Source organism: Lithobates pipiens, unplaced genomic scaffold, assembly GCF_037356315.1.
Source record: "Lithobates pipiens isolate NorthernLeopardFrog02 unplaced genomic scaffold, aLitPip1_a1.2 Scaffold_27, whole genome shotgun sequence".
Classification (NCBI taxonomy): domain Eukaryota; kingdom Metazoa; phylum Chordata; class Amphibia; order Anura; family Ranidae; genus Lithobates; species Lithobates pipiens.
The window spans coordinates 2,037,119-2,063,094 of NW_027507788.1; the positions used below are offsets into that span (position 1 = coordinate 2,037,119).

The 25,976-nt window shown below is 55.2% G+C and overlaps 1 protein-coding gene and 1 long non-coding RNA gene across 12 annotated transcripts in view; both read left to right on the forward strand.

The window, feature by feature from the left end:
• Window positions 1–210: 210 nt before the first annotated feature.
• Window positions 211–25,976, forward strand: part of LOC143933041 (eukaryotic translation initiation factor 4 gamma 3-like) — an 82,015-nt gene continuing 56,249 nt past the window's right edge. For 3 of the 11 annotated variants that reach the window (XM_077455985.1, XM_077455986.1, XM_077455980.1), the window contains exon 1: window positions 214–588. In XM_077455985.1, the coding sequence (XP_077312111.1) occupies window positions 443–588 (146 nt within the window). In that variant the 5' untranslated portion in view covers window positions 214–442. Of the gene's footprint in view, window positions 589–25,976 lie in introns of all 11 variants that reach the window. The other 8 variants (XM_077455978.1, XM_077455982.1, XM_077455979.1 and 5 more) reach the window with 5 other exon arrangements.
• On the forward strand, window positions 17,709–19,844 carry LOC143933062 (uncharacterized). Its single transcript, XR_013262990.1, has 3 exons — window positions 17,709–18,372; window positions 18,439–19,649; window positions 19,716–19,844. It is a non-coding gene; the product is annotated as an uncharacterized LOC143933062 (long non-coding RNA).

Consider the following 25,976-nt stretch of genomic DNA (forward strand, 5'->3'; position numbering starts at 1 on the left):
CGGTCGGACCGCCCAGCTGTCAGATCAGCCTGACATGGCTACGCCCCCTTTTCCGAACATTGCCGAGCTCCGGCGCTGATGATGCCGGCGCTGGCTCCGCCCCCCGGCTGGCCGAGTTCTTTCACAGGAATGCCGGCCGAAGCTCCGTCGGGCTGACTCGGAGGCCGGGCCGAAGGTTTCCGAGTCTGTACGGAAGAAGCCGAAGCCGTGTGCCGACGCAGCCGAGGGTTTCCGGAGATCGCCGAACGCTCGTGCCGTCCTTCCGAGCTGAGCCGAAGCCGTCCGGAGATCGCCGAGTGTCCGTCCTGCCGGACTGCTGGAGGCGGACGCAGCGCCATGTTGGATGCTCCGGTCTGTGAGTGAGAAGAACCTACCGGCAACCCCCTCCCCCCCCACCGAGCGGCGCCCATGAAGAGCAGAACCTGAGCCCGCCGCCGCGGCCATGAGTCTCCCGCACAAAGCGGTCCTCAAATCCGCCAACACCCCCACCGGAACCCCGACCGGGCCTCCCCCTCCCCCAACCGGCCCGCCAGCTCCGCCCACCACCGGGATCCGGGCCCTGCCCCCCCCGCCCAACTCCGCCGCCGCGTATCCTTCTACTGTGAGGGGAACCGGGGACACCTACCTACATAGGGGACACCTACCCCTGTACACACCTACATACACCAGGGACACCTACCTACCCGGGCCCTGCCCCCCTCCCCCCGTATCCTTCTGTGAGGGGAACCGGGGACACCTACCTACTTACATACACAGGGGACACCTACCTCTGTACACACCTACATACACCAGGGACACCTACCTACCCGGGCCTTGCCCCCGGCCACGTATCCCTTTTCTGTGAGGGGAACCGGGAACACCTACCTATCCGGGCCCTGCCCCCCCCCACACCACCGCCGCGTATACTTCTGTGAGGGGAACCAGGGACACCTACCTCCATAGACCCCTACCTACCCAGGCCCTTCCCCCATCCAACTCCGCATATCCTTCCCGCTGCTGCGTATCCTTCTGTGAGGGGGTGGAACCAGGGACACCTACCTCTGTACACACACCTACCTCCTTATATACACCGGACACCCACCCACCTACCTATCTAAGCCCTGCCCGCACCCAATGCATGAGGGGACAACCGGGGGCACCTACCAATGTACCTACACCGGACACCCACCTCTACACCCACTTACCTCCATATATACACCTAACTATATACCTACACCTGTATACACACAACTACCTACCTATATCTACCTCTACACACACCTCCATAAACACCGGACACCAACCTACCTACTTCTATACACACACCTACCTACACAGGCCCTGCCCCCCCACTCATCGCTGCATATATTTCTGTGAGGTGGAGGAGACAACCGAGGACATCTACCTCTATACACCGGACACCTACCTATCCGGGCCCTGCCCCCCACTCAACGCTGCAAATCCTTCTGTGAGGGGAAGGGGGGAACCGGGGACACCTACCTCTGTACACACACCTCCCTACACCGGGGACACCTACCTCTGTACACACACCTCCCTACACCGGGGACACCTACCTCTGTACACACACCTCCCTACACCGGGGACACCTACCTCTGTACACACACCTCCCTACACCGGGGACACCTACCTCTGTACACACACCTCCCTACACCGGGGACATCTACCTGCACACACCAACTTACCTATATACACCAGACACTTACCTATCTGGGCCCTGCCCCCACCCAACACGTATTCTTCTGTGACTTACCGAGGACACTTACCTCTGTACCTACACCTACCCAGGCCCTGCCCCCACCCAACACCGCATATCCTTCTGTGAGGGGGAGGGGACAACTGAGGACCCCTACCTCTGTACACACCCCTCCATAAACACCGGACACCCACCTACCTACCTCTGTGCACACACTGTACACCTACCTCTATAGAAACCTACTTCTGCACACACACCTACCTATCCAGGCCCTGCCCCCCAACACGCACCCTCCTGTGACTTGCTAAGGGACACCTACCTGGGTCCTGCCCCCACCCAATGCTGCATATCCTTCTGTGACTTACTGGGGACACCTACCTATCCGTGCCCTGCCCCCTCCCAACACGTATCCTCCTGTGAGGGGAGAACTGGGACACCTACCTGGGCCTAGGGGTCCTCCTATGATTGGGGGGAAGGGGACCTACCTTCACACACTCCCCGGACCCTTTATTAGGTACACCTCTTCAGTTGCTCGGTAACACAAAATGCTGATCAGCCAATCACAGGGCAGCACCTCAATGTATTTAGCCCTCTAGACGCGGTGAAGACGACTTGCTGCATCAGAATGGGGAAGGAAGGGATCTCGGGGACTGTGAAGGTGGTTGGCGGCAGACGGCCGGTCTGAGGAATTCTGGGATTTTCATCTCTCAGGATTACAGAGAATGGCGGGAAAAAGAGAAAATATCCAGTGAGCGGCAGTTGTGTGGAGAATGGGCAGACCGGTTCCCGATGATAGAAAGACAACAGGAACCCCAATAACCTCTCGTTACACCCGAGGAATGCAGAATACCATCTCTGAACACACAGCACACCCAACCTTGGGGCAGATGGGCTACAGCAGCAGAAGACCACACCGTGTGCCACTCCTGTCAGGAAACTGAGGCTACAATTGGCACCGGATCACCGACACCGGACCATAGAAGATTGGAGAAACATTGCCGGGTCTGATGAGTCTGGATTTCACCTCCGACATTCAGATGGTGGGGGCAGAATTTGGCTCATGAATCCATCCTGCCTTCTATCACCGGTGCAGGCTGGTGGTGGGGGTGTAATGGTGTGGGGGATGGGGTATCACCGGTTCAGGCTGGTGGTGGGGGTGTAATGGTGTGGGGGATGGGATATCACCGGTTCAGGCTGGTGGTGGGGGTGTAATGGTGCGGGGGATGGGGTATCACCGGTTCAGGCTGGTGGTGGGGGTGTAATGGTGCGGGGGATGGGATATCACCGGGTCAGGCTGGTGGTGGGGGTGTAATGGTGTGGGGGATGGGATATCACCGGTTCAGGCTGGTGGTGGGGGTGTAATGGTGTGGGGGATGGGGTATCACCGGTTCAGGCTGGTGGTGGGGGTGTAATGGTGCGGGGGATGGGATATCACCGGATCAGGCTGGTGGTGGGGGTGTAATGGTGTGGGGGATGGGATATCACCGGTTCAGGCTGGTGGTGGGGGTGTAATGGTGTGGGGGATGGGGTATCACCGGTTCAGGCTGGTGGTGGGGGTGTAATGGTGTGGGGGATGGGATATCACCGGTTCAGGCTGGTGGTGGGGGTGTAATGGTGCGGGGGATGGGGTATCACCGGTTCAGGCTAGTGGTGGGGGTGTAATGGTGTGGGGGATGGGATATCACCGGTTCAGGCTGGTGGTGAGGGTGTAATGATGTGGGGGATGGGATATCACCGGTTCAGGCTGGTGGTGGGGGTGTAATGGTGTGGGGGATGGGATATCACCGGTTCAGGCTGGTGGTGAGGGTGTAATGATGTGGGGGATGGGATATCACCGGTTCAGGCTGGTGGTGAGGGTGTAATGATGTGGGGGATGGGATATCACCGGTTCAGGCTGGTGGTGGGGGTGTAATGGTGTGGGGGATGGGATATCACCGGTTCAGGCTGGTGGTGGGGGTGTAATGGTGTGGGGGATGGGATATCACCGGTTCAGGCTGGTGGTGGGGGTGTAATGGTGTGGGGGATGGGATATCACCGGTTCAGGCTGGTGGTGGGGGTGTAATGGTGCGGGGGATGGGGTATCACCGGTTCAGGCTGGTGGTGGGGGTGTAATGGTGCGGGGGATGGGATATCACCGGTTCAGGCTGGTGGTGGGGGTGTAATGGTGTGGGGGATGGGGTATCACCGGTTCAGGCTGGTGGTGGGGGTGTAATGGTGCGGGGGATGGGGTATCACCGGTTCAGGCTGGTGGTGGGGGTGTAATGGTGTGGGGGATGGGGTATCACCGGTTCAGGCTGGTGGTGGGGGTGTAATGGTGTGGGGGATGGGGTATCACCGGTTCAGGCTGGTGGTGGGGGTGTAATGGTGTGGGGGGATGGGGTATCACCGGTTCAGGCTGGTGGTGGGGGTGTAATGGTGTGGGGGATGGGGTATCACCGGTTCAGGCTGGTGGTGGGGGTGTAATGGTGTGGGGGATGGGGTATCACCGGTTCAGGCTGGTGGTGAGGGTGTAATGGTGTGGGGGATGGGGTATCACCGGTTCAGGCTGGTGGTGGGGGTGTAATGGTGTGGGGGATGGGGTATCACCGGTTCAGGCTGGTGGTGGGGGTGTAATGGTGTGGGGGATGGGATATCACTGGTTCAGGCTGGTGGTGGGGGTGTAATGGTGTGGGGGATGGGGTATCACCGGTTCAGGCTGGTGGTGGGGGTGTAATGGTGTGGGGGATGGGGTATCACCGGTTCAGGCTGGTGGTGGGGGTGTAATGGTGTGGGGGATGGGATATCACCGGTTCAGGCTGGTGGTGGGGGTGTAATGGTGTGGGGGATGGGATATCACCGGTTCAGGCTGGTGGTGGGGGTGTAATGGTGCGGGGGATGGGGTATCACCGGGTCAGGCTGATGGTGGGGATGTAATGGTGTGGGGGATGGGATATCACCGGTTCAGGCTGATGGTGGGGATGTAATGGTGTGGGGGATGGGATATCACCGGTTCAGGCTGGTGGTGGGGGTGTAATGGTGTGGGGGATGGGGTATCACCGGTTCAGGCTGGTGGTGGGGGTGTAATGGTGTGGGGGATGGGGTATCACCGGTTCAGGCTGGTGGTGGGGGTGTAATGGTGCGGGGGATGGGATATCACCGGGTCAGGCTGGTGGTGGGGGTGTAATGGTGTGGGGGATGGGGTATCACTGGTTCAGGCTGGTGGTGGGGGTGTAATGGTGTGGGGGATGGGATATCACCGGTTCAGGCTGGTGGTGGGGGTGTAATGGTGTGGGGGATGGGGTATCACCGGTTCAGGCTGGTGGTGGGGGTGTAATGGTGTGGGGGATGGGGTATCACCGGTTCAGGCTGGTGGTGGGGGTGTAATGGTGTGGGGGATGGGGTATCACCGGTTCAGGCTGGTGGTGGGGGTGTAATGGTGTGGGGGATGGGATATCACCGGTTCAGGCTGGTGGTGGGGGTGTAATGGTGTGGGGGATGGGGTATCACCGATTCAGGCTGGTGGTGGGGGTGTAATGGTGTGGGGGATGGGATATCACTGGTTCAGGCTGGTGGTGGGGGTGTAATGATGTGGGGGATGGGGTATCACTGGTTCAGGCTGGTGGTGGGGGTGTAATGGTGTGGGGGATGGGGTATCACTGGTTCAGGCTGGTGGTGGGGGTGTAATGGTGTGGGGGATGGGATATCACCGGTTCAGGCTGGTGGTGGGGGTGTAATGGTGTGGGGGATGGGGTATCACCGGTTCAGGCTGGTGGTGGGGGTGTAATGGTGTGGGGGATGGGGTATCACCGGTTCAGGCTGGTGGTGGGGGTGTAATGGTGTGGGGGATGGGGTATCACCGGTTCAGGCTGGTGGTGGGGGTGTAATGGTGTGGGGGATGGGATATCACCGGTTCAGGCTGGTGGTGGGGGTGTAATGGTGTGGGGGATGGGGTATCACCGATTCAGGCTGGTGGTGGGGGTGTAATGGTGTGGGGGATGGGATATCACTGGTTCAGGCTGGTGGTGGGGGGTGTAATGGTGTGGGGGATGGGGTATCACCGGTTCAGGCTGGTGGTGGGGGTGTAATGGTGTGGGGGATGGGGTATCACCGGTTCAGGCTGGTGGTGGGGGTGTAATGGTGTGGGGGATGGGATATCACCGGTTCAGGCTGGTGGTGGGGGTGTAATGGTGTGGGGGATGGGGTATCACCGGTTCAGGCTGGTGGTGGGGGTGTAATGGTGCGGGGGATGGGGTATCACCGGTTCAGGCTGGTGGTGGGGGTGTAATGGTGTGGGGGGATGGGGTATCACCGGTTCAGGCTGGTGGTGGGGGTGTAATGGTGTGGGGGATGGGGTATCACCGGTTCAGGCTGGTGGTGGGGGTGTAATGGTGTGGGGGGATGGGGTATCACCGGTTCAGGCTGGTGGTGGGGGTGTAATGGTGTGGGGGATGGGATATCACCGGTTCAGGCTGGTGGTGGGGGTGTAATGGTGTGGGGGATGGGATATCACCGGTTCAGGCTGGTGGTGGGGGGTGTAATGGTGTGGGGGATGGGGTATCACTGGTTCAGGCTGGTGGTGGGGGTGTAATGGTGTGGGGGATGGGGTATCACCGGTTCAGGCTGGTGGTGGGGGTGTAATGGTGTGGGGGATGGGGGATCACCGGTTCAGGCTGGTGGTGGGAGGTGTAATGGTGTGGGGGATGGGGTATCACCGGTTCAGGCTGGTGGTGGGGGGTGTAATGGTGTGGGGGATGGGGTATCACCGGTGCAGGCTGGTGGTGGGGGTGTAATGGTGTGGGGGATGGGGTATCACCGGTTCAGGCTGGTGGTGGGGGTGTAATGGTGTGGGGGATGGGATATCACCGGTTCAGGCTGGTGGTGGGGGTGTAATGGTGCGGGGGATGGGGTATCACCGGTTCAGGCTGGTGGTGGGGGTGTAATGGTGCGGGGGATGGGATATCACCGGGTCAGGCTGGTGGTGGGGGTGTAATGGTGTGGGGGATGGGATATCACCGGTTCAGGCTGGTGGTGGGGGTGTAATGGTGTGGGGGATGGGGTATCACCGGTTCAGGCTGGTGGTGGGGGTGTAATGGTGCGGGGGATGGGATATCACCGGATCAGGCTGGTGGTGGGGGTGTAATGGTGTGGGGGATGGGATATCACCGGTTCAGGCTGGTGGTGGGGGTGTAATGGTGTGGGGGATGGGGTATCACCGGTTCAGGCTGGTGGTGGGGGTGTAATGGTGTGGGGGATGGGATATCACCGGTTCAGGCTGGTGGTGGGGGTGTAATGGTGCGGGGGATGGGGTATCACCGGTTCAGGCTGGTGGTGGGGGTGTAATGGTGTGGGGGATGGGATATCACCGGTTCAGGCTGGTGGTGAGGGTGTAATGATGTGGGGGATGGGATATCACCGGTTCAGGCTGGTGGTGGGGGTGTAATGGTGTGGGGGATGGGATATCACCGGTTCAGGCTGGTGGTGAGGGTGTAATGATGTGGGGGATGGGATATCACCGGTTCAGGCTGGTGGTGAGGGTGTAATGATGTGGGGGATGGGATATCACCGGTTCAGGCTGGTGGTGGGGGTGTAATGGTGTGGGGGATGGGATATCACCGGTTCAGGCTGGTGGTGGGGGTGTAATGGTGTGGGGGATGGGATATCACCGGTTCAGGCTGGTGGTGGGGGTGTAATGGTGTGGGGGATGGGATATCACCGGTTCAGGCTGGTGGTGGGGGTGTAATGGTGCGGGGGATGGGGTATCACCGGTTCAGGCTGGTGGTGGGGGTGTAATGGTGCGGGGGATGGGATATCACCGGTTCAGGCTGGTGGTGGGGGTGTAATGGTGTGGGGGATGGGGTATCACCGGTTCAGGCTGGTGGTGGGGGTGTAATGGTGCGGGGGATGGGGTATCACCGGTTCAGGCTGGTGGTGGGGGTGTAATGGTGTGGGGGATGGGGTATCACCGGTTCAGGCTGGTGGTGGGGGTGTAATGGTGTGGGGGATGGGGTATCACCGGTTCAGGCTGGTGGTGGGGGTGTAATGGTGTGGGGGGATGGGGTATCACCGGTTCAGGCTGGTGGTGGGGGTGTAATGGTGTGGGGGATGGGGTATCACCGGTTCAGGCTGGTGGTGGGGGTGTAATGGTGTGGGGGATGGGGTATCACCGGTTCAGGCTGGTGGTGAGGGTGTAATGGTGTGGGGGATGGGGTATCACCGGTTCAGGCTGGTGGTGGGGGTGTAATGGTGTGGGGGATGGGGTATCACCGGTTCAGGCTGGTGGTGGGGGTGTAATGGTGTGGGGGATGGGATATCACTGGTTCAGGCTGGTGGTGGGGGTGTAATGGTGTGGGGGATGGGGTATCACCGGTTCAGGCTGGTGGTGGGGGTGTAATGGTGTGGGGGATGGGGTATCACCGGTTCAGGCTGGTGGTGGGGGTGTAATGGTGTGGGGGATGGGATATCACCGGTTCAGGCTGGTGGTGGGGGTGTAATGGTGTGGGGGATGGGATATCACCGGTTCAGGCTGGTGGTGGGGGTGTAATGGTGCGGGGGATGGGGTATCACCGGGTCAGGCTGATGGTGGGGATGTAATGGTGTGGGGGATGGGATATCACCGGTTCAGGCTGATGGTGGGGATGTAATGGTGTGGGGGATGGGATATCACCGGTTCAGGCTGGTGGTGGGGGTGTAATGGTGTGGGGGATGGGGTATCACCGGTTCAGGCTGGTGGTGGGGGTGTAATGGTGTGGGGGATGGGGTATCACCGGTTCAGGCTGGTGGTGGGGGTGTAATGGTGCGGGGGATGGGATATCACCGGGTCAGGCTGGTGGTGGGGGTGTAATGGTGTGGGGGATGGGGTATCACTGGTTCAGGCTGGTGGTGGGGGTGTAATGGTGTGGGGGATGGGATATCACCGGTTCAGGCTGGTGGTGGGGGTGTAATGGTGTGGGGGATGGGGTATCACCGGTTCAGGCTGGTGGTGGGGGTGTAATGGTGTGGGGGATGGGGTATCACCGGTTCAGGCTGGTGGTGGGGGTGTAATGGTGTGGGGGATGGGGTATCACCGGTTCAGGCTGGTGGTGGGGGTGTAATGGTGTGGGGGATGGGATATCACCGGTTCAGGCTGGTGGTGGGGGTGTAATGGTGTGGGGGATGGGGTATCACCGATTCAGGCTGGTGGTGGGGGTGTAATGGTGTGGGGGATGGGATATCACTGGTTCAGGCTGGTGGTGGGGGTGTAATGATGTGGGGGATGGGGTATCACTGGTTCAGGCTGGTGGTGGGGGTGTAATGGTGTGGGGGATGGGGTATCACTGGTTCAGGCTGGTGGTGGGGGTGTAATGGTGTGGGGGATGGGATATCACCGGTTCAGGCTGGTGGTGGGGGTGTAATGGTGTGGGGGATGGGGTATCACCGGTTCAGGCTGGTGGTGGGGGTGTAATGGTGTGGGGGATGGGGTATCACCGGTTCAGGCTGGTGGTGGGGGTGTAATGGTGTGGGGGATGGGGTATCACCGGTTCAGGCTGGTGGTGGGGGTGTAATGGTGTGGGGGATGGGATATCACCGGTTCAGGCTGGTGGTGGGGGTGTAATGGTGTGGGGGATGGGGTATCACCGATTCAGGCTGGTGGTGGGGGTGTAATGGTGTGGGGGATGGGATATCACTGGTTCAGGCTGGTGGTGGGGGGTGTAATGGTGTGGGGGATGGGGTATCACCGGTTCAGGCTGGTGGTGGGGGTGTAATGGTGTGGGGGATGGGGTATCACCGGTTCAGGCTGGTGGTGGGGGTGTAATGGTGTGGGGGATGGGATATCACCGGTTCAGGCTGGTGGTGGGGGTGTAATGGTGTGGGGGATGGGGTATCACCGGTTCAGGCTGGTGGTGGGGGTGTAATGGTGCGGGGGATGGGGTATCACCGGTTCAGGCTGGTGGTGGGGGTGTAATGGTGTGGGGGGATGGGGTATCACCGGTTCAGGCTGGTGGTGGGGGTGTAATGGTGTGGGGGATGGGGTATCACCGGTTCAGGCTGGTGGTGGGGGTGTAATGGTGTGGGGGGATGGGGTATCACCGGTTCAGGCTGGTGGTGGGGGTGTAATGGTGTGGGGGATGGGATATCACCGGTTCAGGCTGGTGGTGGGGGTGTAATGGTGTGGGGGATGGGATATCACCGGTTCAGGCTGGTGGTGGGGGGTGTAATGGTGTGGGGGATGGGGTATCACTGGTTCAGGCTGGTGGTGGGGGTGTAATGGTGTGGGGGATGGGGTATCACCGGTTCAGGCTGGTGGTGGGGGTGTAATGGTGTGGGGGATGGGGTATCACCGGTTCAGGCTGGTGGTGGGGGTGTAATGGTGTGGGGGATGGGGTATCACCGGTTCAGGCTGGTGGTGGGGGGTGTAATGGTGTGGGGGATGGGGTATCACCGGTTCAGGCTGGTGGTGGGGGTGTAATGGTGTGGGGGATGGGATATCACCGGTTCAGGCTGGTGGTGGGGGTGTAATGGTGTGGGGGATGGGGTATCACCGGTTCAGGCTGGTGGTGGGGGTGTAATGGTGCGGGGGATGGGATATCACCGGTTCAGGCTGGTGGTGGGGGTGTAATGGTGCGGGGGATGGGGTATCACCGGTTCAGGCTGGTGGTGGGGGGTGTAATGGTGCGGGGGGTGGGATATCACCGGTTCAGGTTGGTGGTGGGGGTGTAATGGTGTGGGGGGTGGGATATCACCGGTTCAGGTTGGTGGTGGGGGTGTAATGGTGTGGGGGATGGGGTATCACCGGTTCAGGCTGGTGGTGGGGGTGTAATGGTGTGGGGGATGGGATATCACCGGTTCAGGCTGGTGGTGGGGGTGTAATGGTGTGGGGGATGGGATATCACCGGTTCAGGCTGGTGGTGGGGGTGTAATGGTGCGGGGGATGGGGTATCACTGGTTCAGGCTGGTGGTGGGGGTGTAATGGTGTGGGGGATGGGGTATCACCGGTTCAGGCTGGTGGTGGGGGTGTAATGGTGTGGGGGATGGGGTATCACCGGTGCAGGCTGGTGGTGGGGATGTAATGGTGTGGGGGATGGGATATCACCGGTTCAGGCTGGTGGTGGGGGTGTAATGGTGTGGGGGATGGGGTATCACTGGTTCAGGCTGGTGGTGGGGGTGTAATGGTGTGGGGGATGGGGTATCACCGGTTCAGGCTGGTGGTGGGGGTGTAATGGTGTGGGGGATGGGGTATCACCGGTGCAGGCTGGTGGTGGGGATGTAATGGTGTGGGGGATGGGATATCACCGGTTCAGGCTGGTGGTGGGGGTGTAATGGTGTGGGGGATGGGGTATCACCGGTTCAGGCTGGTGGTGGGGGTGTAATGGTGCGGGGGATGGGGTATCACTGGTTCAGGCTGGTGGTGGGGGTGTAATGGTGTGGGGGATGGGGTATCACTGGTTCAGGCTGGTGGTGGGGGTGTAATGGTGCGGGGGATGGGATATCACCGGTTCAGGCTGGTGGTGGGGGTGTAATGGTGTGGGGGATGGGTTATCACCGGTTCAGGCTGGTGGTGGGGGTGTAATGGTGTGGGGGATGGGTTATCACCGGTTCAGGCTGGTGGTGGGGGTGTAATGGTGTGGGGGATGGGGTATCACCGGTTCAGGCTGGTGGTGGGGGTGTAATGGTGTGGGGGATGGGATATCACCGGTTCAGGCTGGTGGTGGGGGTGTAATGGTGTGGGGGATGGGGTATCACCGGTTCAGGCTGGTGGTGGGGGTGTAATGGTGTGGGGGATGGGATATCACCGGTTCAGGCTGGTGGTGGGGGATGGGGTATCACTGGTTCAGGCTGGTGGTGGGGGTGTAATGGTGTGGGGGATGGGATATCACCGGTTCAGGCTGGTGGTGGGGGTGTAATGGTGCGGGGGATGGGGTATCACCGGTTCAGGCTGGTGGTGGGGGTGTAATGGTGTGGGGGATGGGGTATCACCGGTTCAGGCTGGTGGTGGGGGTGTAATGGTGTGGGGGATGGGATATCACGGGTTCAGGCTGGTGGTGGGGGTGTAATGGTGCGGGGGATGGGATATCACCGGTTCAGGCTGGTGGTGGGGGTGTAATGGTGTGGGGGATGGGGTATCACCGGTTCAGGCTGGTGGTGGGGGTGTAATGGTGTGGGGGATGGGATATCACGGGTTCAGGCTGGTGGTGGGGGTGTAATGGTGTGGGGGATGGGGTATCACCGGTTCAGGCTGGTGGTGGGGGTGTAATGGTGCGGGGGATGGGGTATCACCGGTTCAGGCTGGTGGTGGGGGTGTAATGGTGTGGGGGATGGGATGTCACTGGTTCAGGCTGGTGGTGGGGGATGGGGTATCACTGGTTCAGGCTGGTGGTGGGGGTGTAATGGTGGTGGGGGATGGGGTATCACTGGTTCAGGCTGGTGGTGGGGGTGTAATGGTGTGGGGGATGGGATGTCACTGGTTCAGGCTGGTGGTGGGGGTGTAATGGTGTGGGGGATGGGGTATCACCGGTTCAGGCTGGTGGTGGGGGTGTAATGGTGCGGGGGATGGGGTATCACCGGTTCAGGCTGGTGGTGGGGGTGTAATGGTGTGGGGGATGGGGTATCACTGGTTCAGGCTGGTGGTGGGGGTGTAATGGTGTGGGGGATGGTATATCACCGGGTCAGGCTGGTGGTGGGGGTGTAATGGTGTGGGGGATGGGATATCACCGGTTCAGGCTGGTGGTGGGGGTGTAATGGTGTGGGGGATGGGGTATCACCGGTTCAGGTTGGTGGTGGGGGTGTAATGGTGCGGGGGATGGGATATCACCGGTTCAGGGTGGGGGTGTAATGGTGTGGGGGATGGGGTATCACCGGTTCAGGCTGGTGGTGGGGGTGTAATGGTGTGGGGGATGGGGTATCACCGGTTCAGGCTGGTGGTGGGGGTGTAATGGTGTGGGGGATGGGGTATCACCGGTTCAGGCTGGTGGTGGGGGTGTAATGGTGTGGGGGATGGGATATCACCGGTTCAGGCTGGTGGTGGGGGATGGGGTGTCGCCGGTTCAGGCTGGTGGTGGAGGTGTAATGGTGTGGGGGATGGGATATCACCGGTTCAGGCTGGTGGTGGGGGTGTAATGGTGTGGGGGATGGGGTATCACCGGTTCAGGCTGGTGGTGGGGGTGTAATGGTGTGGGGGATGGGATATCACCGGTTCAGGCTGGTGGTGGGGGTGTAATGGTGCGGGGGATGGGATATCACCGGTTCAGGCTGGTGGTGGGGGTGTAATGGTGCGGGGGATGGGGTATCACTGGTTCAGGCTGGTGGTGGGGGTGTAATGGTGTGGGGGATGGGGTATCACCGGTTCAGGCTGGTGGTGGGGGTGTAATGGTGTGGGGGATGGGGTATCACCGGTTCAGGCTGGTGGTGGGGGTGTAATGGTGTGGGGGATGGGGTATCACCGGTTCAGGCTGGTGGTGGGGGTGTAATGGTGCGGGGGATGGGATATCACCGGTTCAGGCTGGTGGTGGGGGTGTAATGGTGCGGGGGATGGGGTATCACCGGTTCAGGCTGGTGGTGGGGGTGTAATGGTGTGGGGGATGGGATATCACCGGTTCAGGCTGGTGGTGGGGGTGTAATGGTGTGGGGGATGGGGTATCACCGGTTCAGGCTGGTGGTGGGGGTGTAATGGTGTGGGGGATGGGATATCACTGGTTCAGGTTGGTGGTGGGGGTGTAATGGTGCGGGGGATGGGGTATCACCGGTTCAGGCTGGTGGTGAGGGTGTAATGGTGTGGGGGATGGGATATCACCGGATCAGGCTGGTGGTGGGGGTGTAATGGTGTGGGGGATGGGATATCACTGGTTCAGGCTGGTGGTGGGGGTGTAATGGTGTGGGGGATGGGGTATCACCGGTTCAGGCTGGTGGTGGGGGTGTAATGGTGTGGGGGATGGGGTATCACCGGTTCAGGCTGGTGGTGGGGGTGTAATGGTGTGGGGGATGGGGTATCACCGGTTCAGGCTGGTGGTGGGGGTGTAATGGTGCGGGGGATGGGGTATCACCGGTTCAGGCTGGTGGTGGGGGTGTAATGGTGCGGGGGATGGGGTATCACCGGTTCAGGCTGGTGGTGGGGGTGTAATGGTGTGGGGGATGGGGTATCACCGGTTCAGGCTGGTGGTGGGGGTGTAATGGTGTGGGGGATGGGATATCACTGGTTCAGGTTGGTGGTGGGGGTGTAATGGTGCGGGGGATGGGGTATCACCGGTTCAGGCTGGTGGTGGGGGTGTAATGGTGCGGGGGGTGGGATATCACCGGATCAGGCTGGTGGTGGGGGTGTAATGGTGTGGGGGATGGGGTATCACCGGTTCAGGCTGGTGGTGGGGGTGTAATGGTGCGGGGGGTGGGATATCACCGGATCAGGCTGGTGGTGGGGGTGTAATGGTGTGGGGGATGGGGTATCACTGGTTCAGGCTGGTGGTGGGGGTGTAATGGTGTGGGGGATGGGGTATCACCGGTTCAGGCTGGTGGTGGGGGTGTAATGGTGTGGGGGATGGGGTATCACCGGTTCAGGCTGGTGGTGGGGGTGTAATGGTGTGGGGGATGGGATATCACCGGTTCAGGCTGGTGGTGGGGGTGTAATGGTGTGGGAGATGGGGTATCACCGGTTCAGGCTGGTGGTGGGGGTGTAATGGTGTGGGGGATGGGATATCACCGGTTCAGGCTGGTGGTGGGGGTGTAATGGTGTGGGGGATGGGGTATCACCGGTTCAGGCTGGTGGTGGGGGTGTAATGGTGTGGGGGATGGGATATCACCGGTTCAGGCTGGTGGTGGGGGTGTAATGGTGTGGGGGATGGGGTATCACCGGTTCAGGCTGGTGGTGGGGGTGTAATGGTGTGGGGGATGGGGTATCACCGGTTCAGACTGGTGGTGGGGGTGTAATGGTGTGGGGGATGGGGTATCACTGGTTCAGGCTGGTGGTGGGGGTGTAATGGTGTGGGGGATGGGGTATCACCGGTTCAGGCTGGTGGTGGGGGTGTAATGGTGTGGGGGATGGGGTATCACCGGTTCAGACTGGTGGTGGGGGTGTAATGGTGTGGGGGATGGGATATCACCGGTTCAGGCTGGTGGTGGGGGTGTAATGGTGTGGGGGATGGGATATCACCGGTTCAGACTGGTGGTGGGGGTGTAATGGTGTGGGGGATGGGGTATCACCGGTTCAGGCTGGTGGTGGGGGTGTAATGGTGTGGGGGATGGGATATCACCGGTTCAGGCTGGTGGTGGGGGTGTAATGGTGTGGGGGATGGGGTATCACCGGTTCAGGCTGGTGGTGGGGGTGTAATGGTGCGGGGGATGGGGTATCACCGGTTCAGGCTGGTGGTGGGGGTGTAATGGTGTGGGGGATGGGGTATCACTGGTTCAGGCTGGTGGTGGGGGTGTAATGGTGTGGGGGATGGGGTATCACCGGTTCAGGCTGGTGGTGGGGGTGTAATGGTGTGGGGGATGGGGTATCACCGGTTCAGGCTGGTGGTGGGGGTGTAATGGTGTGGGGGATGGGGTATCACCGGTTCAGGCTGGTGGTGGGGGTGTAATGGTGTGGGGGATGGGATATCACCGGTTCAGGCTGGTGGTGGGGGTGTAATGGTGTGGGGGATGGGGTATCACCGGTTCAGGCTGGTGGTGGGGGTGTAATGGTGCGGGGGATGGGGTATCACCGGTTCAGGCTGGTGGTGGGGGTGTAATGGTGTGGGGGATGGGATATCACCGGTTCAGGCTGGTGGTGGGGGTGTAATGGTGTGGGGGATGGGATATCACCGGTTCAGGCTGGTGGTGGGGGTGTAATGGTGTGGGGGATGGGATATCACCGGATCAGGCTGGTGGTGGGGGTGTAATGGTGTGGGGGATGGGGTATCACTGGTTCAGGCTGGTGGTGGGGGTGTAATGGTGTGGGGGATGGGATATCACCGGTTCAGGCTGGTGGTGGGGGTGTAATGGTGTGGGGGATGGGATATCACCGGTTCAGGCTGGTGGTGGGGATGTAATGGTGCGGGGGATGGGGTATCACCGGTTCAGGCTGGTGGTGGGGGTGTAATGGTGTGGGGGATGGGATATCACTGGACAATGAGGTCCCTGTCCTCCAATGGCCTCCACACTCACCACATCTCATCCTATGGAGCACCTTTGGGATGTGGTGGAACGGGAGATTCGGCATCATTGATGTGCAGCCGACAAATCTGCAGGAACTTTGTGATGTCATCAGGTCACTATGGAGGAAAATCTCTGGGGAACGTTTCCAACACCTTCTTGTATCTACGCCGGACACCTACCTATCCAGGCTCTTCTTCCTATCATCTACCAGGAGCTACCTACCTCTACAGACGCCTACCTATAGAGATGTGCGGGGACCGACCAGCCACCCACCGGGGGTCCTTCTATGTACGGCCAGTGAGTGGATATACACCGGACACCTACCTACATATCGGGGCTCTTCTATTATCTACCGGAGGGGAGGGTACCTACCTCTAGACATGGGGGGAGGGGCTGGGAACTTAACCAAAACCTACCTTCATATACCTACCAGCATCTATATACATCGACCACCAGGGGTCCTGCTATGGGGGGGGGGGGTTCCTCCTCATACCTTGTACTTCCACCTACCTACATAGACATATCCAGGGGGAGGGGTGGGTACCTACCTCCTACAGACATCTATAGAGAACCTACCTACCACCATATATACCCCCCCCCCCCCCCCACTGGGTATTCTTCTCTGATCAAGGGGGGGACCAGGGACTTACCTGTGTGTGTGTATATATATATATATATACACACACACACATCTACAGATATGTACCTACCTACTTATACACACACCTACCCACCATTATGTGTAGTAGAGCTGCAGGATTCTGGCCAAAACGAGAATCACGATTTTTTTTCCTTAGAGTAAAGATCACCATTTAATTTGAAAGACGGCTGCGCAAATACCGCCTGACATTAAATATTGGAACAACCGCCATTTTATTCTCTGGGGTCTCTACTAAAAAAGATGATATATAATCTTCGGGGATTTTCTTCGTAATTTTCTAGCAAAAAATAAATAAAATGATTTTAACTTCAAAGCAGCAAAAATGTCAGAAAAAAGGTTTAGTGTTTAAACTTCCCTCATTTACACACTGAAGTTTATTCCTGTGATCTAAAAGGACAAATCGTTACAATGTTTATACTTCAGTTCCGCTGCTAAACAATGTTGTGATTCTTAGTGGACTGCCCGCCTTTTTTCCTCCCTCCTTTCTTTTGACCGCCTTAGCAGAGCAGAGAGAATTCTCTGCATAGAAAGATTCGGGGAAAATACTTTTTTTTTTTTTCAAGATCGTAACCCGGGAAAAAAATTGCAAAAACGATTCTTTAGGCCTCATGTAAACGGCTGCCGGTAAACGGACATCCAAAGGCTGCCCCCCCCCCCGACCTCATCCAATGTTATCTCATGTGTACACGGGTCCCTCTAATAGGCTTTCCTTTTTGAAGGCAAAAAAAATGAGCTCAGACGCTGACGTTTCCGACGCTAAACGCGGTGCCGGCATTTTGCCTCAATTTCATTTAGAAGCGTTTTACAGGTGCGCTATTTTTTTAACATTACAAAACTTAACAATGATAGTAAATGATGAAAAAACGCTACATTTAAAGAAGCAAACAAACGTGTAATTGGTTGCTATGCTTCATATAGGGTTAGGGAGTTATGGTTAGGGGTTTCCCCTTGAAGAAAGTTTAGGGTTATGGTAAGTATCATTTCCCATTAGGGTTCCTGGTTAGGAGGTTATGGTTAGGAGGTTATGGTTAGGAGGTTATGGTTAGGAGGTTATGGTTAGGAGGTTATGGTTAGGAGGTTATGGTTAGGAGGTTATGGTTAGGGTTCTCCTCTTGAAGAACAGGTTTAGGGTTATGGTAAGTGTTATGGTTTCCAGTTAGGATTAGGGTTGCCCCTTAGGGGTTAGGAGGTTATGGTTGGGGGTTTTCCCCTTGAAGAAGAGGTTTAGGGTTATAGTTTCCGGTTAGGGTTTCCCATTAGGGGTTAGGAGGTTATGGTTAGGAGGTTATGGTTAGGAGGTTATGGTTAGGAGGTTATGGTTAGGAGGTTATGATTAGGGTTCTCCTCTTGAAGAACAGGTTTAGGGTTATGGTAAGTGTTATGGTTTCCAGTTAGGATTAGGGTTGCCCCTTAGGGGTTAGGAGGTTATGGTTGGGGGTTTTCCCCTTGAAGAACAGGTTTAGGGTTATAGTTTCCGGTTAGGGTTTCCCATTAGGGTTAGGGGGTTATGGTTGGGGTTTTCGCTTTCAAGAACAAGTTAGGGTTATAGTTTCCCGTTTCAGGATATGGTTAGGGTTAGGAGTTTCCCCTTGAAGACTAAGTTGGGGTTTCTGGTTAGGGGTTTCCCCTTAAAGAGCGAGTTTAGGGTTATGGTAAGTGTTATCATTTCCCGTTAGGTTTCCAGGTTATGGTTCGGGATTTCCATTAGGGTTAGGGGGTTATGGTTAGGATTTTCCCATTGAAGAATAAATTGGGGTTTCCGGTTAGGGGTCAGGGTTTTTCCCTTAAAGAGCAAGTTTAGGGTTATGGTAAGTGTCATAATTTCCAATTGGGGTTTCTGGTTAGGGGGTTAGGATTGGGGTTCTCCTCTTGAAGAACAATTTTAGGGTTATGGTAAGTGTTATGGTTTCCAGTTAGGATTAGGATTTCCCGTTAGGAGGTTATGGTTAGGGGTTTTTCCCTTGAAGAAGAGGTTTAGGGTTATAATTTCCCGTTAGGTTTCCAGGTTATGGTTCGGGATTTCCATTAGGAGTTAGGGGGTTATGGTTAGGATTTTCCCCTTGAAGAATAAGTTGGGGTTTCCGGGTTAGGGGTTTTTCCCTTTTAAAGAGCAAGTTTAGGGTTATGGTAAGGGTTATAGTTTCCCGTTAGGGTTTCAGGATATGGTTAGGGTTTCCCATTAGGGTTAGGGGGGTTTTGGTTAGGGTTTTCGCCTTGAAGATCAAGTTTAGGGTTATGGTAAGTGTTATGGTTTCCAGTTAGGATTAGGGTTGCCCCTTAGGGGTTAGGAGGTTATGGTTGGGGGTTTTCCCCTTGAAGAAGAGGTTTAGGGTTATGGTAAGGGTTATAGTTTCCGGTTAGGGTTAGGGGGTTATGGTTGGGGTTTTTGCTTTCAAGAACAATTTAGGGTTATAGTTTCCCGTTAGAGTTTCCGGATATGGTTAGGGGTTTCCCCTTGAAGAATGAGTTGGGGTTTCTGGTTAGGGGTTAGGGTTTTCCTCTTGAAGAACACGTTTAGGGTTATGGTAAGGGTTATAGTTTCCCATTAAGGTTTCGGGATATGGTTAAGTTTTCCCATTAGGGTTAGGGGGTTATGGTTATGGTTTTCCTCTTGAAGAACAAGTTTAGGGTTATGGTAAGTGTTATGGTTTCCAGTTAGGATTAGGGTTGCCCCTTAGGGGTTAGGAGGTTATGGTTGGGGGTTTTCCGCTTGAAGAACAGGTTTAGGGTTATGGTAAGGGTTATAGTTTCCGGTTAGGGGCTTATGGTTGGGGTTTTTGCTTTCAAGAACAAGTTAGGGTTATAGTTTCCTGTTAGAGTTTCAGGATATGGTTAGGGTTTCCCATTAGGATTAGGAGTTTCCCCTTGAAGAATAAGTTGGGGTTTCTGGTTAGGGGTTTCCCCTTAAAGAGCGAGTTTAGGGTTATGGTAAGTGTTATCATTTCCCGTTAGGTTTCCAGGTTATGGTTCGGGATTTCCATTAGGGTTAGGGGGTTATGGTTAGGATTTTCCCATTGAAGAATAAATTGGGGTTTCCAGTTAGGGGTTACGGGTTTTTCCCTTAAAGAGCAAGTTTAGGGTTATGGTAAGTGTCATAATTTCCAATTGGGGTTTCTGGTTAGGGGGTTAGGATTGGGGTTCTCCTCTTGAAGAACAATTTTAGGGCTATGGTAAGTGTTATGGTTTCCAGTTAGGATTAGGATTTCCCGTTAGGAGGTTATGGTTAGGGGTTTTTCCCTTGAAGAAGAGGTTTAGGGTTATAATTTCCCGTTAGGTTTCCAGGTTATGGTTAGGGATTTCCATTAGGAGTTAGGGGGTTATGGTTAGGATTTTCCCCTTGAAGAATAAGTTGGGGTTTACGGGTTAGGGGTTTTCCCCTTTAAAGAGCAAGTTTAGGGTTATGGTAAGGGTTATAGTTTCCGGTTAGGGTTTCCCATTAGGGTTAGGGGGTTATGGTTGGGGTTTTCGCTTTCAAGAACAAGTTAGGGTTATAGTTTCCCGTTTCAGGATATGGTTAGGGTTAGGAGTTTCCCCTTGAAGACTAAGTTGGGGTTTCTGGTTAGGGGTTTCCCCTTAAAGAGCGAGTTTAGGGTTATGGTAAGTGTTATCATTTCCCGTTAGGTTTCCAGGTTATGGTTCGGGATTTCCATTAGGGTTAGGGGGTTATGGTTATGGTTTTCCTCTTGAAGAACAAGTTTAGGGTTATGGTAAGTGTTATGGTTTCCAGTTAGGATTAGGGTTGCCCCTTAGGGGTTAGGAGGTTATGGTTGGGGGTTTTCCGCTTGAAGAACAGGTTTAGGGTTATGGTAAGGGTTATAGTTTCCGGTTAGGGGCTTATGGTTGGGGTTTTTGCTTTCAAGAACAAGTTAGGGTTATAGTTTCCTGTTAGAGTTTCAGGATATGGTTAGGGTTTCCCATTAGGATTAGGAGTTTCCCCTTGAAGAATAAGTTGGGGTTTCTGGTTAGGGGTTTCCCCTTAAAGAGCGAGTTTAGGGTTATGGTAAGTGTTATCATTTCCCGTTAGGTTTCCAGGTTATGGTTCGGGATTTCCATTAGGGTTAGGGGGTTATGGTTAGGATTTTCCCATTGAAGAATAAATTGGGGTTTCCAGTTAGGGGTCAGGGTTTTTCCCTTAAAGAGCAAGTTTAGGGTTATGGTAAGTGTCATAATTTCCAATTGGGGTTTCTGGTTAGGGGGTTAGGATTGGGGTTCTCCTCTTGAAGAACAATTTTAGGGCTATGGTAAGTGTTATGGTTTCCAGTTAGGATTAGGATTTCCCGTTAGGAGGTTATGGTTAGGGGTTTTTCCCTTGAAGAAGAGGTTTAGGGTTATAATTTCCCGTTAGGTTTCCAGGTTATGGTTAGGGATTTCCATTAGGAGTTAGGGGGTTATGGTTAGGATTTTCCCCTTGAAGAATAAGTTGGGGTTTACGGGTTAGGGGTTTTCCCCTTTAAAGAGCAAGTTTAGGGTTATGGTAAGGGTTATAGTTTCCCGTTAGGGTTTCCCATTAGGGTTAGGGGGGTTATGGTTAGGGGTTTTCCCCTTGAAGAAGAGGTATAGGGTTATGGTAAGGGTTATAGTTTCTGGTTAGGGTTTCCCATTAGGGTAGGAGGTTATGGTTGGGGTTTTCCCCTTGAAGAAGAGGTATAGGGTTATGGTAAGGGTTATAGTTTCTGGTTAGGGTTTCCCATTAGGGTTAGGGGCTTATGGTTGGGGTTTTTGCTTTCAAGAACAACTTAGGGTTATAGTTTCCCGTTAGAGTTTCAGGATATGGTTTAAGGGTTTCCCCTTGAAGAATGAGTTGGGGTTTCTGGTTAGGGTTTTCCTCTTGAAGAACAGGTTTAGGGTTATGGTAAGTGTTATGGTTTCCAATTAGGATTAGGGTTGCCCCTTAGGGGTTAGGAGGTTATGGTTGGGGGTTTTCCGCTTGAAGAAGAGGTTTAGGGTTATGGTAAGGGTTATAGTTTCCAGTTAGGGGCTTATGGTTGGGGTTTTTGCTTTCAAGAATAAGTTAGGGTTATAGTTTCCCGTTAGAGTTTCAGGTTATGGTTAGGAATTCCCATTAGGATTAGGGGTTTATGGTTAGGGGTTTTCCCCTTGAAGAGTAAGTTTAGGGTTATGGTAAGTGTTATAATTTCCCGTTAGGTTTCCAGGTTATGGTTAGGGATTTCTATTAGGGGTTAGGAGGTTATGGTTAAGGTTTCCCCCTTGAAGATCAAGTTAGGTAAGTGTTATGGTTTCCAGTTATGGTTAGGGTTTCCCATTAGGCTTAGGAGGTTATGGTTAAGGTTTTCCCCTTTAAGAGCAAGTTTAGGGTTATAGTTTACCGTTTTTCAGGTTATGGTTAGGGATTCCCATTAGGATTAGGGGTTTATGGTTGGGGGTTTTCTCCTTGAAGAACGTGTTGGGGTTTCCGGTTAGGGGGTGATGGTTATGGTTTTCCCCTTTCAGAACAAGTTTAGGGTTATGGTTTACCTCTTGAAGAACAAGTTGGGGTTTCCCATTGGGGTTAATTAAAAATATTAAAAAAAAATGCAATTCAAATTTGCATAAAAAAAGACTAAATAAATAAAAATGAAATGACATATACAGCTTTTTAAGAAAAAAGTTAAACAAAAAATTCTAATAATCGTAATTTAAACATTAAATATATTTTAAAAAGTTAAATAAAAATTTGCATTAAAAAATAAATAAAATGAATTTACAGCTTATTAAAAAAATATACAAATTGCAATTTAAAAATGTAAATATGTTTAAAAATGTGCGTTTTCCCCTCAGATGGGCTCATTATGGGGTCCATAGTAAAAGCTGGGAAATTGCGGCGGGTACCGGGACCCGGCCGCTCCCTCAGCCGCTCCTCACTCGGGTCTCACAGAATGACCGACATCCATCAATAATTCTGATTTTTAGCTTTGGGCGGCTCCTGCGAAGTTCTCTTAAATAAACGCTCCAAGACGCAAAACCGCGGCAAAACGGGCGTTTTTAATGCCAATTTGAAGCTGTTAAAAAAATGTGATGAGAGGAGGTTGGCTCCGCGCCCCGTGTACATTAAACCTTAACGATCAATCGTGCAGCTCTGTGTACCTACCTCTTAACTCCCCATCTTCCATACCCCTAACTCTATACTTACCTGCTATAGACACACCTACTTACATTTACCTGCTTCATCCTGTGGGCACCTACATTCCTATTTATACCCACCTTATATATACACCCCGCCTGTACATATCTATGTATACTTCCCATCCAACGGACACCTACCTATTGTACCTACCCCTCCTGTGCACATATAAATTCATCCCACTATATACACACAACACATGCCTACCTCCTACATGTGTATGTATGTGTTAAATATATATAAATTACGCACCTACCAACCCCTTACACATTGTACATTTATCTACTGTCCCCTCCCCCTACAGTATGTGTACACCTCCTGTGCCTACCTACCTCACTCTCTACATGCCTCATGTACCTACCTCTCTCTATACACGCCCCATGTACCTACCTTGCTCTGTACACACCCACGTACCTACCATACTCTGTATACACCCCCATATACCTACCTCGCTCTGTATACACACTCCATGTACCTACCTTGCTCTGTGTAACACCCCCCATGCACCTACCTTGCTCTATACACACCACGTACCTACCTCACTCTGTATACACACTCCGTGTACCTACCTTGCTCTGTGTACACTCCCCATGTACCTACATCACTCTATACACACCCCACATACTTACCTCAATCTGTGTACACTCCGCATGTACCTACCTCGCTCTGTATACACGCCCCATGTACCTACCTCGCTCAGGGGGACCCACTGTACATTGTGTTTTTGTTGCTCGTAGCAACCATCTGGCTCCTCGCTTTTTCATTCTCCAGGCTGCAATAGGAGGGAGAAGTTGGTTTCCATGGTGACCCCTCCCCCTTCATGCGTTGTAGCTCTGTGATTGGCTGTGAGTGTTGGAGCGGGTCCCGCCTCCCTAGCACACAGGATCCGATTGTCAGCTCCTGTGCCGTGTTCTGTCATCAGAGGACATCTCCAGTAAGGTGTGTGGGAGTCCTCCGCCAACCATGGCAATGGTACCCTGGATGTGTGACCCTGGGGGTCCTGTCTGATGCCCGAGGGCAGCGGGTCGCTGATCCTTCGCTCGTCCGGTGTATCCCGAGAACTGGACAATGTAAAGATCTCCAGCGCAGAAGCAGGTAAGTGTCCCTGTGTGGGTTGCTGAGATCTCACCGGGAGCTCCCTGAACACGTCAGAGTTCCCCCTAGAGGAAGTGATTGTGGGTGGAGCTTATCTGAGGTAATGATGATGTCATGGAGTCCAGTATGAGACTGGGGGGGAGGAGCGCTCGGAACACGACTGATCCCCTCCCCTCATCAATGTGATCACCTTATTATAGACTGTGATGTCATCACCGGGTCTCTGTGGTTCTCTATGTCAGGCAGGCAGATCATGGCTGGTGGGAGGGGCTTCCTGAGAACATCCCAGCCCCCGGCCTCAGTACTCCTCTCCACAGCCCTCAGCACTGATGTAAGCAGTGGGAGGAGTTATGAATATATCAAAATGCCTTGATGGGAGTTGTCAGTCTTGGAGTGGGTGTTCCTAGACAGGCTGTATTTGCATAGGTAACGCCCACATGTGATGCTGAGCCTCCATGATTGGAAGAAGAGAATCCAATGAATGAAAGTGTTGGTGATTGATCACCTGTGTTGGGTGGGAGGAGCTCCGGGTCCATGCTGGCATCTGTGTCATGTGACCACACGGGCCCGCCGTGTGCTGACTCTGCAAATGTCTGACATACAATGGCCCCCTGGGGGAGGAGAGACTGGGGAAATGACTCCTCCCCCTTCTACAAAGTTACAATGTACATTGTGATCACTGGGGGAGGGGAGACTGAGGAAATGACTCCTCCCCCTTCTACAAAGTTACAATGTACGGTCTGATCACTGGGGGAGGGAAGACTGAGGAAATGACTGATGACATCACAGTGTAGGCGGAGTCACTGGCGCTCAGGGAGGGCGGTTTGGAGCTGTAATGGTGATTTGTTTTCAGGTATTCGGATTTGTGGGCGGAGTTGTAGATGTTGCAGCATTGTGTCAGCCAATCAGTCCTGAACTCCGGTAGAACCGCCAATGAGATCCATGTATGGGGGATGTCTGCTGTCACGTGATCTGTCCTCCCATCCAGTCCTGAGACGCACACCCTGAGGCAGGAGACTGCGTTTTCCTCTGCTGCAGTTCAGTAACGCAAACAGATCTGGTCCCTCCCCCAGCCTGTGATTGGACAGTGAAAGGAGAAGCAACGGAGCAATGAACTCCTCTTTGTCACTCTCTTCCTATCAGCATGCTTCTTCCACTCTAACACAGCTAATTGGCTCCTTGTGCTGCTTCTCCCTCTCCCAGTCTGAGCTGTGCTGGGGACAGGAAGAGGCGGGTCACGGAATGTGGGGGCGGGGCAATGTTTTGTTACAATGTATTTCTGCACTCCCTTTAATCTTTGTATCGTCATTGGAATGTCCCTGAGTGTTCAGTGTACACAATGTGCTCCGCCCCATGTGGGTGGGGCCATGCAGGCTCCGCCCTTAGTGCCCTTCCCCCCCATTTGTGGGGCCCCTGATCATTTAGTGAGCTGATTCTATAGAGGGGGGCGGTGTACTGGAGGGGTGGTGGTGCTCGGAGCTCTCGTACAGTTGGGTGCAGTGAAGAGATTGCCCCTCTGTGGGGGGCCTCTGATTGCATCTCCAGAATTGTAAGTGACTGCAGTTGGCAGGCAGAGATGATGGAGGTGCCGGCGATTAAGGGATTGGGGGGCGGAGATGATGGAGGTGGTGGCAGTTGGGGGGCAGAAATGACGGCGTTTGGGGTGGAGATGATGGAGGTGAATGGCGGTTGGAGGAGGCGGAGATGATGGAGGTGAATGGCGGTTGGGGGAGGCGGAGATGATGGAGGTGAACGGCGGTTGGGGGAGGCGGAGATGATGGAGGTGAACGGCGGTTGGGGGAGGCGGAGATGATGGAGGTGAACGGTGGTTGGGGGAGGCGGAGATGATGGAGGTGAATGGCGGTTGGGGAGATGATGGAGGTGAACGGCGGTTGGGGGAGGCGGAGATGATGGAGGTGAACGGCGGTTGGGGGAGGCGGAGATGATGGAGGTGAACGGCGGTTGGGGGAGGCGGAGATGATGGAGGTGAACGGTTGTTGGGGGGAGGCGGAGATGATCGAGGTGAACGGCGGTTGGGGGAGGCGGAGATGATCGAGGTGAACGGCGGTTGGGGAGATGATGGAGGTGACGGCGGTTGGGGGGGAGATGATGGAGGTGACGGCGGTTGGGGGGGGAGATGATGGAGGTGACGGCGGTTGGGGGGGGAGATGATGGAGGTGACGGCGGTTGGGGGTGGAGATGATGGAGGTGACGGCGGTTGGGGGGGGAGATGATGGAGGTGACGGCGGTTGGGGGGAAGATGATGGAGGTGACGGCGGTTGGGGGGGAGATGATGGAGGTGACGGCGGTTGGGGGAGGGGGAGATG